The 14,306-nt window shown below is 22.0% G+C and overlaps 2 protein-coding genes across 2 annotated transcripts; one reads left to right on the forward strand and one right to left on the reverse strand.

Annotated features, from left to right (window-relative positions):
- Positions 1–475: 475 nt before the first annotated feature.
- On the forward strand, positions 476–13,537 carry PCHAS_1305200 (conserved Plasmodium protein, unknown function; the record flags this gene model as incomplete). Its single annotated transcript, XM_016799082.1, has 3 exons — positions 476–515; positions 702–901; positions 1,184–13,537. The coding sequence occupies 3 exons, from the start codon at positions 476–478 to the stop codon at positions 13,535–13,537; spliced, it is 12,594 nt and encodes a 4,197-aa protein (XP_016654424.1).
- A 223-nt stretch (positions 13,538–13,760) lies between these two features.
- Positions 13,761–14,286, reverse strand: PCHAS_1305300 (50S ribosomal protein L20, putative; the record flags this gene model as incomplete). The annotated part of the gene is made up of 2 exons (XM_738562.1): positions 13,761–13,979; positions 14,140–14,286. The coding sequence occupies 2 exons, from the start codon at positions 14,284–14,286 to the stop codon at positions 13,761–13,763; spliced, it is 366 nt and encodes a 121-aa protein (XP_743655.1).
- Between the last annotated feature and the right edge of the window lie 20 nt (positions 14,287–14,306).

A 14,306-nucleotide genomic window follows, 5' to 3' on the forward strand; every position in this document is an offset into this window, starting at 1 on the left:
CGCATAAGAATAATATATAAACAATGAAAAAGGATTAGCATAAAGAAAAATAACATCACTTCTCATATTTAACGATTTAAGATTATTCTTATTTTAATGTTTAGCATTTACCTCATATTGTCTCTTCCTATAATTCACATTTTCTTTCATTTACTATTATTAGATATTTCCATTCTTCGAAAAAATAAATATATTTTTATTTATGGAAAATACCATATATTTATATACAAATTGTTTTTTAATTTTGCAATTTGTTAATTAACAAATATTTTAAATGACTTGAAATATTATTGTCTACTAATAGTTTTAATTATGATTAGCTTTACTTTCGTTTGATAGAACCTCCTTTTTTGTAAACGTATATCTATCAATGCATGTAACTATGCTCATATGTGTAATTATGTACATTATCCCACATTAAATATCCAGCTAAAGGCTACTAACACATTTTAATTAAAATGAATTATGTGACAAAATGAATGACGATAGCCTAAGCAACCTCATACAAAAAATAGGTACTATAATTAGAAAATTTCAAAAAGAGGAATAATAAAACATGTCTATCAAACGTTATAAACCATTGTGTATAAAAATATATAAGAGAAAAATAAATTTATAATTTATGCTCATTAAAATAAAAGCTTGTAAAAAATACTAAACAATAACCATCTGACTATTCCCCATTTTTAATCACAATTTAGGGCATCATATTGATGACATTAGAGACCGATCGATTATTATGTTAATGCAAAAATATGAAAAAAATTTAATTAACGAAGACGAATTAAAAAAACGAAGCAGCTTTTATTGCTTGATTCTTCATTACATCAATGATAGAAACTCATTCATTCCTTTAAAAAATTTACAAGATATATTATCCTTTGTGAGAAATATTATAAAGGTAAAAAATATATAGATAATCTAATTCTATCTACTAAAAGTTTACATAAAATGGCAGATACATATGCAAATTATTTAAAGCCTTCCTTTTTAATGTGGCTTCTGAATTTTAAATTTCTAATAGCTGTCTATAACTAAGCATTGCATATTGTTATATTTTAAGAATAGCCACAATATTAATTATTGTATTATATATGTGCACATTGTTTATGTGAATATATACACCTTTATGGCCTTAATCTAATGCATAGAACTTTTAACTGCCTTTTTTATCATAATGCAGAAAGATGAGGACATAAAACAAAAATTTGAAGAATTATATATATCAAAATTTTTGAAAGAATTTTTAACTCATTTCAAAAATAACAAAGAAAAATATAAATCGAATAAAGAAGCACAAAAAAGTTATCTTCCTAAAAGTGATGATATGTATATGCAAAGTTTGGACAAATCTTCTACAGAAAAAAATGAATGTACAAATGTTATTAAGATTCTATGTGAACTGATTAATATATATTGCCCTGACGAATCAATAAATGATATATTAGAATTTAAAGACAGTAAACCTATAAGTATACAAAATGATCAAAATATAAATGATGTAATACCTTCGTTAAATACACAAAATTTAGCTAGTGATAGTACCAATCTTTATAATGAAAAAATTATGAATTCACAAAATGAAGAAAACAATAGTCCAATAAAAAATTCTATAACAAATGAAACGAATGCAGTTCAAAATAAAGACATTTATGATATAACTCCCAAAGAACAAGAAAACAAGCAAAGGAACTCATTGATTTCATTGAGCTTATATCAAAATAATAATATATCAGAAAAAGATTTGACAACTATAAATCAAATGATTAAGAAAAATAACTACATAAATATATTTACAAAAAATAGATGCTCAACAATAGAAGATTTTGAATATTATAATACATTATATTCTATCAAAAATCAACTAAATCAAAATTCAATTGATTTATTGTTACGTTATAAATCTTATAAAGCTAACAAAATTAAAAACGAAGATAGCAATACTAGTGATACATTCTTGTCTTCATCCTTTCTTCATACTAATAAAAATGTCATTGAACAAAATTATTCGTCCCTTTTAAAATATTATAATTTTTTATATTTATACAACTTTTTTGATAGCTATGATATGTTCAGAAAAAATTTTCTCGATATAAATGGGATGGAACCACAAGACAAAAATATAGAAATAAAGCAACTAAATGAAGAAACTGAAAAATGGGATGTAGAGAGAAAAAAAAATGATCAAATTTGTTCTATGACAAATATAATAGATCAATATTACAAACATCTAAAATACAATTATATATATAACAACAAAATTTATTATAAAATTACAAATTATACTAATAAAATTAATTTGCTATATTTTTACACAAAAATGAAATTTAATTACTTTGAACTATTAGGAATTAATATAATTAAAAAAAAAATTAGTGTAGACGACTTAGTATACATGAATAAGGAAGTCAATAAAATTTTAAACAAATATATATACATTTTTAACAAAGACGTATTGTTATTTAATTATAAGTTTGTGTACACTCTTAGCTATAATATTCATTATATATATAAAAATTATGTAGAAAATCGACAATTAGAGAATGACTATAATTATATAATTAATATAGTAAACAACCTGTCTTATATCATATATATTATTTTATACAATATTTATGTTACTATAAAAAATAAAAAAGAATGTATGTGTAATAGTATATACAACATATATATAAATAATTTTTTTTTCTTGCTTAATCAAAATCTGTTCTACTTGATTTTTCTTTGCAATAGCAAAAAGGCGAAAAAAAAATTATCAAAAAACATAATCGCAGTCACTAATTTTACAGCATATCAAAGAAGCAATGATGAAAATTTAAATAACGGGTATCAAAAAAATGATAAAATAATAAGCAATATAAATTCATTCTACTATAATAAACATTGTCAGAAATATTCCGAACTAGCAGACAAAAATAATACTTTAGAAATAAACGAAAATGATATGTATCACTACTTATTTATAACAAAAAATAATTGCATATATATTTTCAAGATGATAGTTTTTTATATGCTAGAAATATTAAGAATTTCGCATTGTAGAATCGATAATATATATAAAAATTGTTCTATATTTAATTTTCATACAGAAAATTATATACTGATATATGATTATTTGTATAACATAATGATTCAATATTTTGATAGCGACCAAAAAGAGTTAGATACTAACTTTAATATTTTAATTGATTTTATAAAAGAGACAAATATATATACTTCTTCGAATGACACAAATAAAAATGCTAATAATAATAAAACTGATTATATATCTAGGAAAAAGGAATCAAACAACTATTCTTTTTTATCAGTTTCTTCTTCATTTGCTTCATCCGAATCTTTAGAATCATCTTCTTCTGAATTATCTCATGATATGAACAAAGACAAATTTAAAAGTATTAATATATTCACCAATGATGCCTATAGATACACATATAAATATAATTCAAAACAAATTGAAATATTAAAAATTATATGTCTTTATATTAACTATACACCTATATCATTTATTCAAACAAAAAAGATAAAAACACAGTTTGCTAACTTATTGAAAACTATATTATTTGATATACATATAAATATTCATTATTTGGAGATTTTATATTTTATTAAACTTTTCTTTTATTTTTATGATTCACAAATTTACAAAGAGTACGAGGATTTCATATTCTACTACAATTTGCTAGTTAACCTTTTCTTTATTTATAGTAAAAAACATAACGACATTTCAAATAGTGGAAACGAAAACAATCATGAAGATAAAAATATACATATCCCTATGGTACATGCCGACAAGCACATTCAGAAAAGCATGGACACCATGAATCCCCAATTAGATATTTCAACATTTATAAATACTAATTACAATATTTTTCATTTTTTGTTTTTTTTATCTACTAATTATACATCCCTAAATATATTTTTAGAAAAATTTCTTGTTGAATCTATAAAACATTGCGATATTGGTTCATTTGATAGTAGCATGTTTTTAAACACAGTTACAAATCCAGCTAACGAATTTTCAGAAACTCTTGTTAATTTGAAATCAAGCGATTTTGAAAACAAACAGAAATATACAAAAGACGCAACAAATAATTTTAAAAATATAGAACCAAAACAGTTACATAATTTTTATACTACTTTAATAAAAGCAACAAAGAACAACACCGAATCAATCAATCTTCAAAGTCACGAAATTGAGAAATTTATTGATAATTCAAATATTATTTCCAATTTGTCCTTCAATTTTATTCACAATATAAGTAGCGTATTAATTGAGAATAATTTAAAAATTTTATTTAATACCTTTTTATTATTATCTTCTGAATACACCAATTTTGAAAGTTATATAGAACCACATGAACAATATAGTACAATATATCAATTTATAGTTGACAAGTTAAAAAAATTTAGCAATAAAATGCATATATTATCATTTAATCATAAGACACAGGATGAAAATCATTTAATTCAAAATGTTAAATTTATCGAACTATTTAAAAATTTCCTTCTTCTATTATATAATATAATTTCAATAATATATAGTTACAATAACGAAGTTATTTTCTTTTTTCTTAACTTTATTTTTAATATTAATAATGAAAAAAATAAATTTTTTAACTTTAATGAGGAATTATCTCCTATTTATGTGCAAGCATTTAACATCCTTGACAACCATAATTGTGAAATAAACACCTTGAACAAAAAAACAAACGATCTACATGATTACGAAAAATATATTGGTGAAAATAATTCTTATAAACCTACAGCCCATCATTCAAATTTGAAAACCAAGGAGAATCCAATTACTAATTATGGAACTGATTGTACAACTATTTATCATAATATGGGCAATGAAGACAGTTTTGATTATCCTGAATGTCATCCTGATTATGAAAATGCATTTGACAAAGAAAACAGTGATAAACAAAATTGTCTAGCAAGAATAAAAAACACATCCATGCCTCTAAAAAAAGAAAAAATATATTTTAATGAAATAGAAAACAAGTATAACAACGATGAACAAAATCAATGGAACAAAACTGAAGAATTTTTCCCCCAATCTGATGATAACGCAAAAAATGATAATAAAAATAATAATTTAAATAATTATAATAAAACATATAGTGATATAAAGCACAGTATTAATAAAGCGAAACAACACATATCGGATACATTTTTATCACCTTTTCAAATAATTGAATTTGTTGATTTTATATATGAAATATGTGTATATAGCAAAAAGGAAATAAAAAATTACTATATAGTATTTATTATAGAAAATGTTAAAAAAAATATCAACATTTTAATTGATATGATCAAAGATAAAGAAATAAAAGAAAAAATATGTATTCTAGCAAATATCAAAGCATATTCCAACCTATTGCTTCTTTTGTATTTTATTAAAAAAAAATATATAATCATAATTGAACAAACTCTTTATAATTCTTTTAATTTTTTATTTGAAAATTATTTCTATCCTCATTTTAACCAAAATAAAAAACAAAACTTAAAAGTAGATCAGACAAGTATCAGTCTATATTTTTATCAAAATGTGTTTATAAATATACATAATGCATACTTTTTTCTATTTCAAAAAAAAAAAAAAAAACGAACTTTTTGTCTTAAATTCTTTTGGAAACTATATTACCAATTTAAAATGAATTTTGGTAAAATAAATACACAGCATGAAAAACTCAAAAAAAATGACAATTCAAATGATACTTTAGATTGTTCTTCTGGCACGAATGATGAAAGTCAAAGTAAAGAAATGGTAAACATAAAAATTCAAGATTACAACATTGAGCAAAAGACAGACAACATTTATGAAAATAAAATAAATGAGAAAAATAACCAAGATGGCGAAAAACTATCTTATAACATATTTAATTATTCAAATGATTGGGATTTTAAAGCGAATAATTTGAATATTTACGTAAGCAACTTTTTACTAGAAACATTTACAGATGATGAAACGATTATTTTGAAATATATGGATAATATAAGTATGGGTATAGAAAAACTAACTCCTCATTTTTTTAATAGAATTATTTCATTCCTTTTGAGAAAAGAAACAAAATATGAAGCAAACATAATATCAACCAAAAAAACATCGAACCATGACAAAGAAATATCAAACGATGATACTATATCCCTTCAAATTTATGAACATGTTCTCAGTTTATATTTACAAATTATAAAAGAAATTATTCTTAAAGAAAAAATAAGCATAAAATATATTGAAATATTTATATATGTATTAAAAATAATTATTCTTCTGCTTATTACCAACAATAGAAATAGCAAAATATGTAAAAAGATATACAAAGAGAAGTATTTTTTTTTATCGCATCTATATTGCTTTTTTTTCTATGACAATGAAATTATAAAAACATTATCTATCAGCTTAACTTTTTATCTATTATTTGATCAAAATATATTGTTATTGAACAAATACAGATTATTTTTAGAACCACATTTTGTCATAGAACAAGAGGAAAATAATAAAAAAGCAAAAACAAGAGATGAATATATTCCATTTTTATTAAATAAGTGTCTCAATAAACAAAAAATAAATTCTTCTTCACAATCCAATGGTGGAAAAAATGTAGAATATTCTATAATTAATGAAATAACAAAAATAGAGCATATAAATATGTGGACACAAGAGGAAGTGAACAATACAGAAAATAAGCACGAGGATGAATGTCATCCATTTCAAAAAGATATACATCCTATTCACAAAAAATATAATCTTAGTTTTTTCAACTTAAATAGTAAATCTAAATATTTAGACAATAAAAAAAATGATCACATAGACAATTTAAAAAGGACATCTCATTATGTAGAAAATAAAATTGTTTATTATATACCTTTTTGGCTTTATAAAAAATTACAACCAAATCATTTATTATTCCATATTAAAAAATTTAAATCCTTTTTTTTATATTCAACAAAATATACTTATTTGCATAGTTTTCATAATCCTAAATCAAATATCAGTGAAAAAGAATTATCTTATTATGGAAATTATAACAATGATAACTTATTTAGATCTTTTGCCTTATTTGTTAATAAATATTATTACATAATTCAAGAACTAAAAAAAGGTGGAAATAATATTTTATTAAATCATAATAATAACATTTGTAAACCTAATATATCAATTTCCCCAATAAATCAAGATACTCACAGTTATAACTGCTTATCAAATTCGAATTCATTTATTTTTTTAAATATAAAGTTAGACAAAAATATCTTATCATATAATAATTCAGCATATATAACTTCTTTGTTAAAGGAATTAAAAATACAACCATCTATAAATGATTTTGAAGATGATAAAGTCAAATTTTCTTATATATACAATTTAAATAGGCTTTTTTTCTTCCTAAATAATTTCTATATTCAATTTTTATACACATATGATGATAATTCTATAAAACAAAGTCAAAACTGTATTCCCCAAAATAATAACATAGAAAAATGTGAAATTTCATATTTACATGATAAATCAAAAATGGAAACAAATTCAAATAGCATATATGAAGAAAGCATAAATCTATGTAATTGTGAAACGAAACAAAATTGTCAGCATCAGTTCATAAAAATAAAAAAAAACATTTATTATCTTTTTGAAAATAATTTTAGCCCGATATTAAGCATAATCAATTTTGTTTATGATATAATATTTCCATATACCGATAAACTTGTGTTTTTTATGTATAACTATCTAACAAATACTAATACTACAAATGAAAATTGCTCTCATAAAAAAAGTATAATACTTATTCATAACAACCTATTATTACTAGAACATTTAATAAGCGTATTTGATATATGTCTATATATCCATTTAATAATTAAGAACAATAAAAATATATATATTAAAGAACCCATACATGAACTAAATAAACAAGTAGACTTATCATTATATATATATAAATTATTATATATCTCTATATCTACAAATTCATTAAAAAATAAAATTTCCAGTTTCTCTTTAAACATTATATATAATTTTATAAAGATAGACAATTATTACCTTAATATAAAGCACAATTATTATAATAATTTGGATGGGGAAAAACTGGAAGACAAAGAAACTAAAAATTATATTATGCTAAAAGAAGAGGAAAAGCAACGAAAAATACAAAAAGAAAAAAATAAAAGCATATCTATTTTAGTTAATTTTCTATTTTTCATTATATCAAAATATTCCAAAAAAGTAATCAAAAAAAAGGCAAAACAAAATATTCCTAACCAAATATCACAACCTAAGCATAATTTATATTATAATATAGTAAATTTATACGAAATAGAAAAAATAATAAATATAGAAAATGCCACATTTCAAAATCATGAAAAAAAGTACCTTAAATTAAATATATTTTTTATAAAAAATGTCATGTCTATGCTGCATGTAATAATGAAACAGGGGTGCTACATTGATATAAATTTAATAAACAATGATATATCTTTGATGAACTATAATATATTGATGAATTACGATTATAAGCGTTTTATCAATAAACATATTTGGAAATCAAAAGCTGATATAAATAATCAGCATCCATCGCATCCAGAAAATATCTCTTCACAAATTGAGCAAAATATTGATACTACAAAAAGTGACAGTAAACAAACTGATAGCAGTTTCAGTAATAGTAGTAATGATGACAGTCAAAGTGGTTCGCGTTCTTCAAGCAATAGCAAACCAGGGGATATATCTCTCAACCCATTAATAGAAAATAAAAATGCTAAAAAATTGGGGATCTTAAAAAAAATAATTTTAAATAAATATATTAACACATTATTAAACTTTTGCAATATATACAACGATATTGTTATAGAGTGTTTGCATGTTCAATTACTAATGTTTTTTTTTAAATATATTCTACAAGTTATAAAAAGCAAATTTAGAAAGGAATATGTAAAGGATAATTGTTATTCCAAGCAACAAATATTAATTTACTTTTTTAAATATTACAAGGTGGATAAAAAAATTTGTATTTTTTTAAAAACTATTTATCTTATTATACTAAAATATTCTATATATGTGCAAAACACAAAAATCTCAAATGATTTTTTTACCCATAATATCAATACTAAAAAAAGACAAAATGAAAAATATGATGATCAAAATAAAGAAACAAAAGTAGATATAAATAAACACAATTATTTTATAAAAGAGGACAATATATATAAAAATTATTGTAAACTATTTTATGAACATACAATAAACCATTATCGAAATTGCATAGAAACCGAAAAACACAGTGAAAAATCTTATTCATATAATAATTTAGGAGAACAAATTATTAATAATTCGAATTGTGATCGAAGATTAAGTGATAAATTCAAATGCAGTAGTCCACAAAATAATAATAGTAGCATCACTGATATTACAAGCCCAACATACATATGTACGATTGATCTCTATTGTCCTTATTGCGAAGAAATCAAAATATTGTTTTTGTCTATAATAGTTTTTTTAAGTTTTTCACTGGATAATTTTCCTTTATTCTTTTTGCAAGATATTAATAAAGCAAAAGAACTTCCAAAAGACGACGATTCAGATAATAAACAAAATGAAAATATTATTATTTTATGTGAGCGTATATTTTATTATTTGAGTAAAAAAAATATATATAGGAGCTTTTGCATTTTTAGAGAAGCAAAACTACTTGAAAAATATTTTATAAAAATATTTATAAAACTGTTATATTGCAACCAAAAGAAAACGATGAGCAATTTGCAAAAATACGAAATTTATATTTATAAAAATGAAATGAATCCATTGAATTCGCAAAGTAGACAATTGAAAGAAGGAAATGATAAGAATGAACATATACAGGAAAAATATAATCATAGCATTAATAATGGTTGTGATAATAGCAATATGCCTAATACAACATGCAATTGTAAAAATAATTATTATTACACACAGAAAACTAAAATTTTTACGAAGCATATGACTCATGATAATCATTTTTATATAAACCATTTTCTTAATTATTTTCTAATAGAAAAAACTGGAAAAAATAATTTGGAGTGTATATATGACAAAATATATTATTATATTCTTATTGTTATTATGTGTTTCAAAGACAAAAATTTCCTATCAGTTCTTCTTTCAAAAAATGATAATTTTTACGATGAGTTTAATAAAAGTTTGCAAGAATACCTCAAGTATGTTTTAAAAAATAAGCAAGAAGTAAATGAAAAGAAGAAAAAAAATGAAACAATGATCCACAATCTGTTATATATATTTGTTTCTTATATTTATATATATTTAAATGAATTATACACCATATTTTTTACACAAATCAAAAATTTGCTTACTCTTCCATCATTTTTTCAAAACGTTATATATATAAATAATGTTGGAATGATACAAGCAAATTTAAAGAATACACATGATAAAGTAGATGAAAAAACTAACGAGCAAAATGACAACTACATATCAATTGCAGAATATTATGATACCTTAATAAATAATAAAAACCAAAATTCAAATAACAATTTAGAAAATTATTTAGATCAAAATATTAAAAATGTAATAATTCGAAACATATTTCATAACAATAACATTTATTTATTTATTCTATATATAATGAATGATAATAAATATAATATAAATAGTAGCGGAGAAACATATAGAAAATACAATTCGTTGGATAACAACCCTGATGATTCTATAAAAAATCATACTTTTTTCAAATCATTTCAATCAAATTTTAAGAGAAATAATAAAGTATACTTAAACAAGATAACAACAAATATTATTCTATTTTTTTTATTATTCTTTTATGATTATTATTCATCCAATTATGAAATAAAAGAAAATATTTTAATGCAAATAGTACGACACATTTTCGAGCATTTTATAACCTTCTTTAATGATGACTTTATATATGTTCATTCAAAATTATCCGAAATTACAAAATCAAGTAATTTAAACATGAAAAAAAAACAAAAACCTTATACCCCCAGTAATTTGAAATGTGGAATAAATAACGAAACAAAAAGTATAGACAATAAATCTATGAATAATGATTTTCAAGAAAGTAACAAAATTGAATCGCCAGAAAAAATCGACAAAACAAAGAATAAAAATATTTATTTGCGAGCCCATGATGCATTAGAAAAGGTAAAAAAGGAGGAAAATAAAAAACGTGAAGAAACATTAAAGGGGAGCAGCAGAAATAGAGATCAATCAATTACTCAACAAAATTGCAAAGATGTTTTACAAAATAAAGAAATTAAAAATCATAAAGTATCCATCGAAAATAACTTTAAACTATATAACAATAAAAAATGTAAAAATAATGAATTGAATGAAAAAAAGACACCATTAGATATGCATAAAGAAAATGACCAAAATCTTGAATTTAAATATTCTTCAAAAGTAAACAAATATATAATAACTATCATATTAGATAAATTAAAGAGAAATAAAAAATTGATATTTTTATATACAACAAATAGTTTCAGGATTATACATATACATAATAACATTTCGTCTTTGATATTTACATATAAATACATTTCAATTATGCTTCAAAAATTATCTTATTTTCAAAATGCCGAAATTATCAAATGTATTTATAATACTTTTGACTACTACATATTTAATATCGCAAAAAATGAAATAAATGTTGTAGAAGACAAATGGAAAAATATTCTCTATAAAGATATCGGATATATGTCATATATATATATTTATTATTTCTTTAACTTCATATCATGTTTTTTACTATATGATGTTTCAACGTTGGACAAATTTTGTTCCAACACACTAAAATCTATCGATATAATTAATAACTATCTAAAAGAATTAATAACGAATACACAAGGAACATATATATGTACTATAATTTTAAACTTTTATCTTACTATTATGAATTCCTACTTTTTCGACTTTTCACTATATCAAAATACTTTTATCTTTTTAGAGAAAAATGACAACACAGATGACCAAAATAATTTAAACACAAAGCAGTATATTATTGACATGTTAAAAAATAATAATAAATTGACACAAAATGGAAAGAAAGAAACATATTTTGAATGCATCAAAAAATTAAGTACAGAGTTTAGTAGGACAAAATTTAATTCTTTTCTAATCAATTACATTATAGACAATATAGAAACCAATACAAGTAAAAATATAACAGAAATAAAAAGAGGAAATAATTTAATTATATTAATTTTACAATTTCTAAGTTATCAAATAATTTTTATAGATAACAAAAATGATATATTAAAATTAGCAAACGTTTTAATGAAATATCTTAAAAAAAAAGACACATGTATTATTTTAAGTTATTACATTATTGTGTTTTTTAACTCGTGCTTCCTTAATCCAGTTTTTGATGAGCGATTGATAAATACGGTATTCAATTTTGATAAAAATGATAATATTTGGTTTAATTTCATATTTTTATCAAGTACAAAAATGAAAAAAAACAAAGATGCCATTATACTAGTTAAGTTTTCGATTTTGCACTTATATTTATTATTATTAAAAAACAAAAATTATTTCAAAAAATGTATACTATATATATCTAGTGACATAAACATCTATTTTGTTCTCATCTATATACTGAATGAAATACTCGAGTATTTCCAAATACTAAATAGTAACGAAGAAAATATAATTCAAATCATCAAAATGGACAAATCAAATAACAAAGACAATAATCCTTCTAACATACAAAAGACACATATAAAATACTTTTATTTATATACTGAATTAATAGTAGTAGTTACTGATATTATTAAAATAATAAATACAAATGACATTAATAAATATATTGCGTTACAACATAACAAAGAAAAAGATAGTTTAGTCTTACAATTTAAAAACTTGTATAAAAAATTAAAGAATGAGTTAAAGCATTTAGAAAAACACATAAAATCAATAAAATATTCGATTTTCATTCATCCTCTAATGATTAATATTCACATGCTGCATCAATACTATTTAAGTATTTATATAAAGGAGTTTTATTATTTTCATAAAACATTTTTTAAATATGATTTATTTATGTTTAATTATCTAAAATTAATCAAAAATAAAAGAAAAGGAACAAATTTTACACTTATCAAAAAACATCAAGAAAAAAAAGAAACCGGAACAATCGGCACAGTAGCAACTACACTCAAGACATCTGAGGTAGCATCCGAAAATATGCAAAAATTGGATTTGAAAAATAATATTGATAGAGAAAATTACATAAACAAAAATAAGGGGAAATCATACCATAATATGAATAACCAGGATACACATTTTTACTTTTTTTTTAATACACATAAAAACTTTAATTACCAAGTAAATAGCTTATATTCTTCTACACTTCAAAATGAGATTCATTATTCTCTCAGCAAAATTTTTTCTTCATCTTTTGTGAAATCAAATGAAACTCCCCAAAACTACTTGCAGTACAATATGGAGCACATCAAAATGTATATCAATTATATTAATCAATCTGTAAATTTTTCAATCGATTTTTTTAACAGTTTTGCAAAAACATAATTTTCTTATACCCCTAAAAAATATTTATTGTCATATTATCTGTATATTCCTTTATCTCATCTTTTAACTCATTACATAAAAAATTTCCATGTAAACAGTAAAGATTGTAATTTATATATGTGTGCCTACCCATAATAGTAGTAATGGTACATTTACATGAATTAATAAATAGCTAATTATTTGAATTTTATTTTTTTCGTCTAATATAAACTCCCACATAAAATTAAAATTGTGATATGTCTCGAAACTTAAGTTTCCTTTGATAAAAAACATATTTTGATTCATCTACTAAAGCCTTAAAACTTATTGGCTCTGTGTAGCATAATGTATATAGGCTCTTTCTGTTCAAGAGGATATTATTATTTAATAAACTATACATAAATTTTGAATATGTGAAATTCCATTCTCTACATCCTCTGTTTATGCTAGCTATCCAATGTACCTAAAAATATGGAATATTTACACACATACAATAGTTAAACAAAATTATAACTACATATATAAGCATACAAGATATGTATATATTGATTATGTACCACTATTCATTTCTTTCTATGAAACTATTTTCATATGTTTATGTAACTTTATTTGATTAAAATTACCCGTAGCCTTCTATATCTTTGGCGCCTCATAATATAAGAATGAAGTAAAGCCTTCATTGCTCTACTTCTTGCAATTTTAAAACATCCTTTGCTCCTACCTCTAAAACCCTTTGCTACTTGAAAAACCACTTCTCTTGGTAATTTCATTTTTTATAACTTTTATAATA

This window comes from Plasmodium chabaudi (genome assembly GCF_900002335.3).
Source record: "Plasmodium chabaudi chabaudi strain AS genome assembly, chromosome: 13".
In the NCBI taxonomy this organism is placed as follows: domain Eukaryota; phylum Apicomplexa; class Aconoidasida; order Haemosporida; family Plasmodiidae; genus Plasmodium; species Plasmodium chabaudi.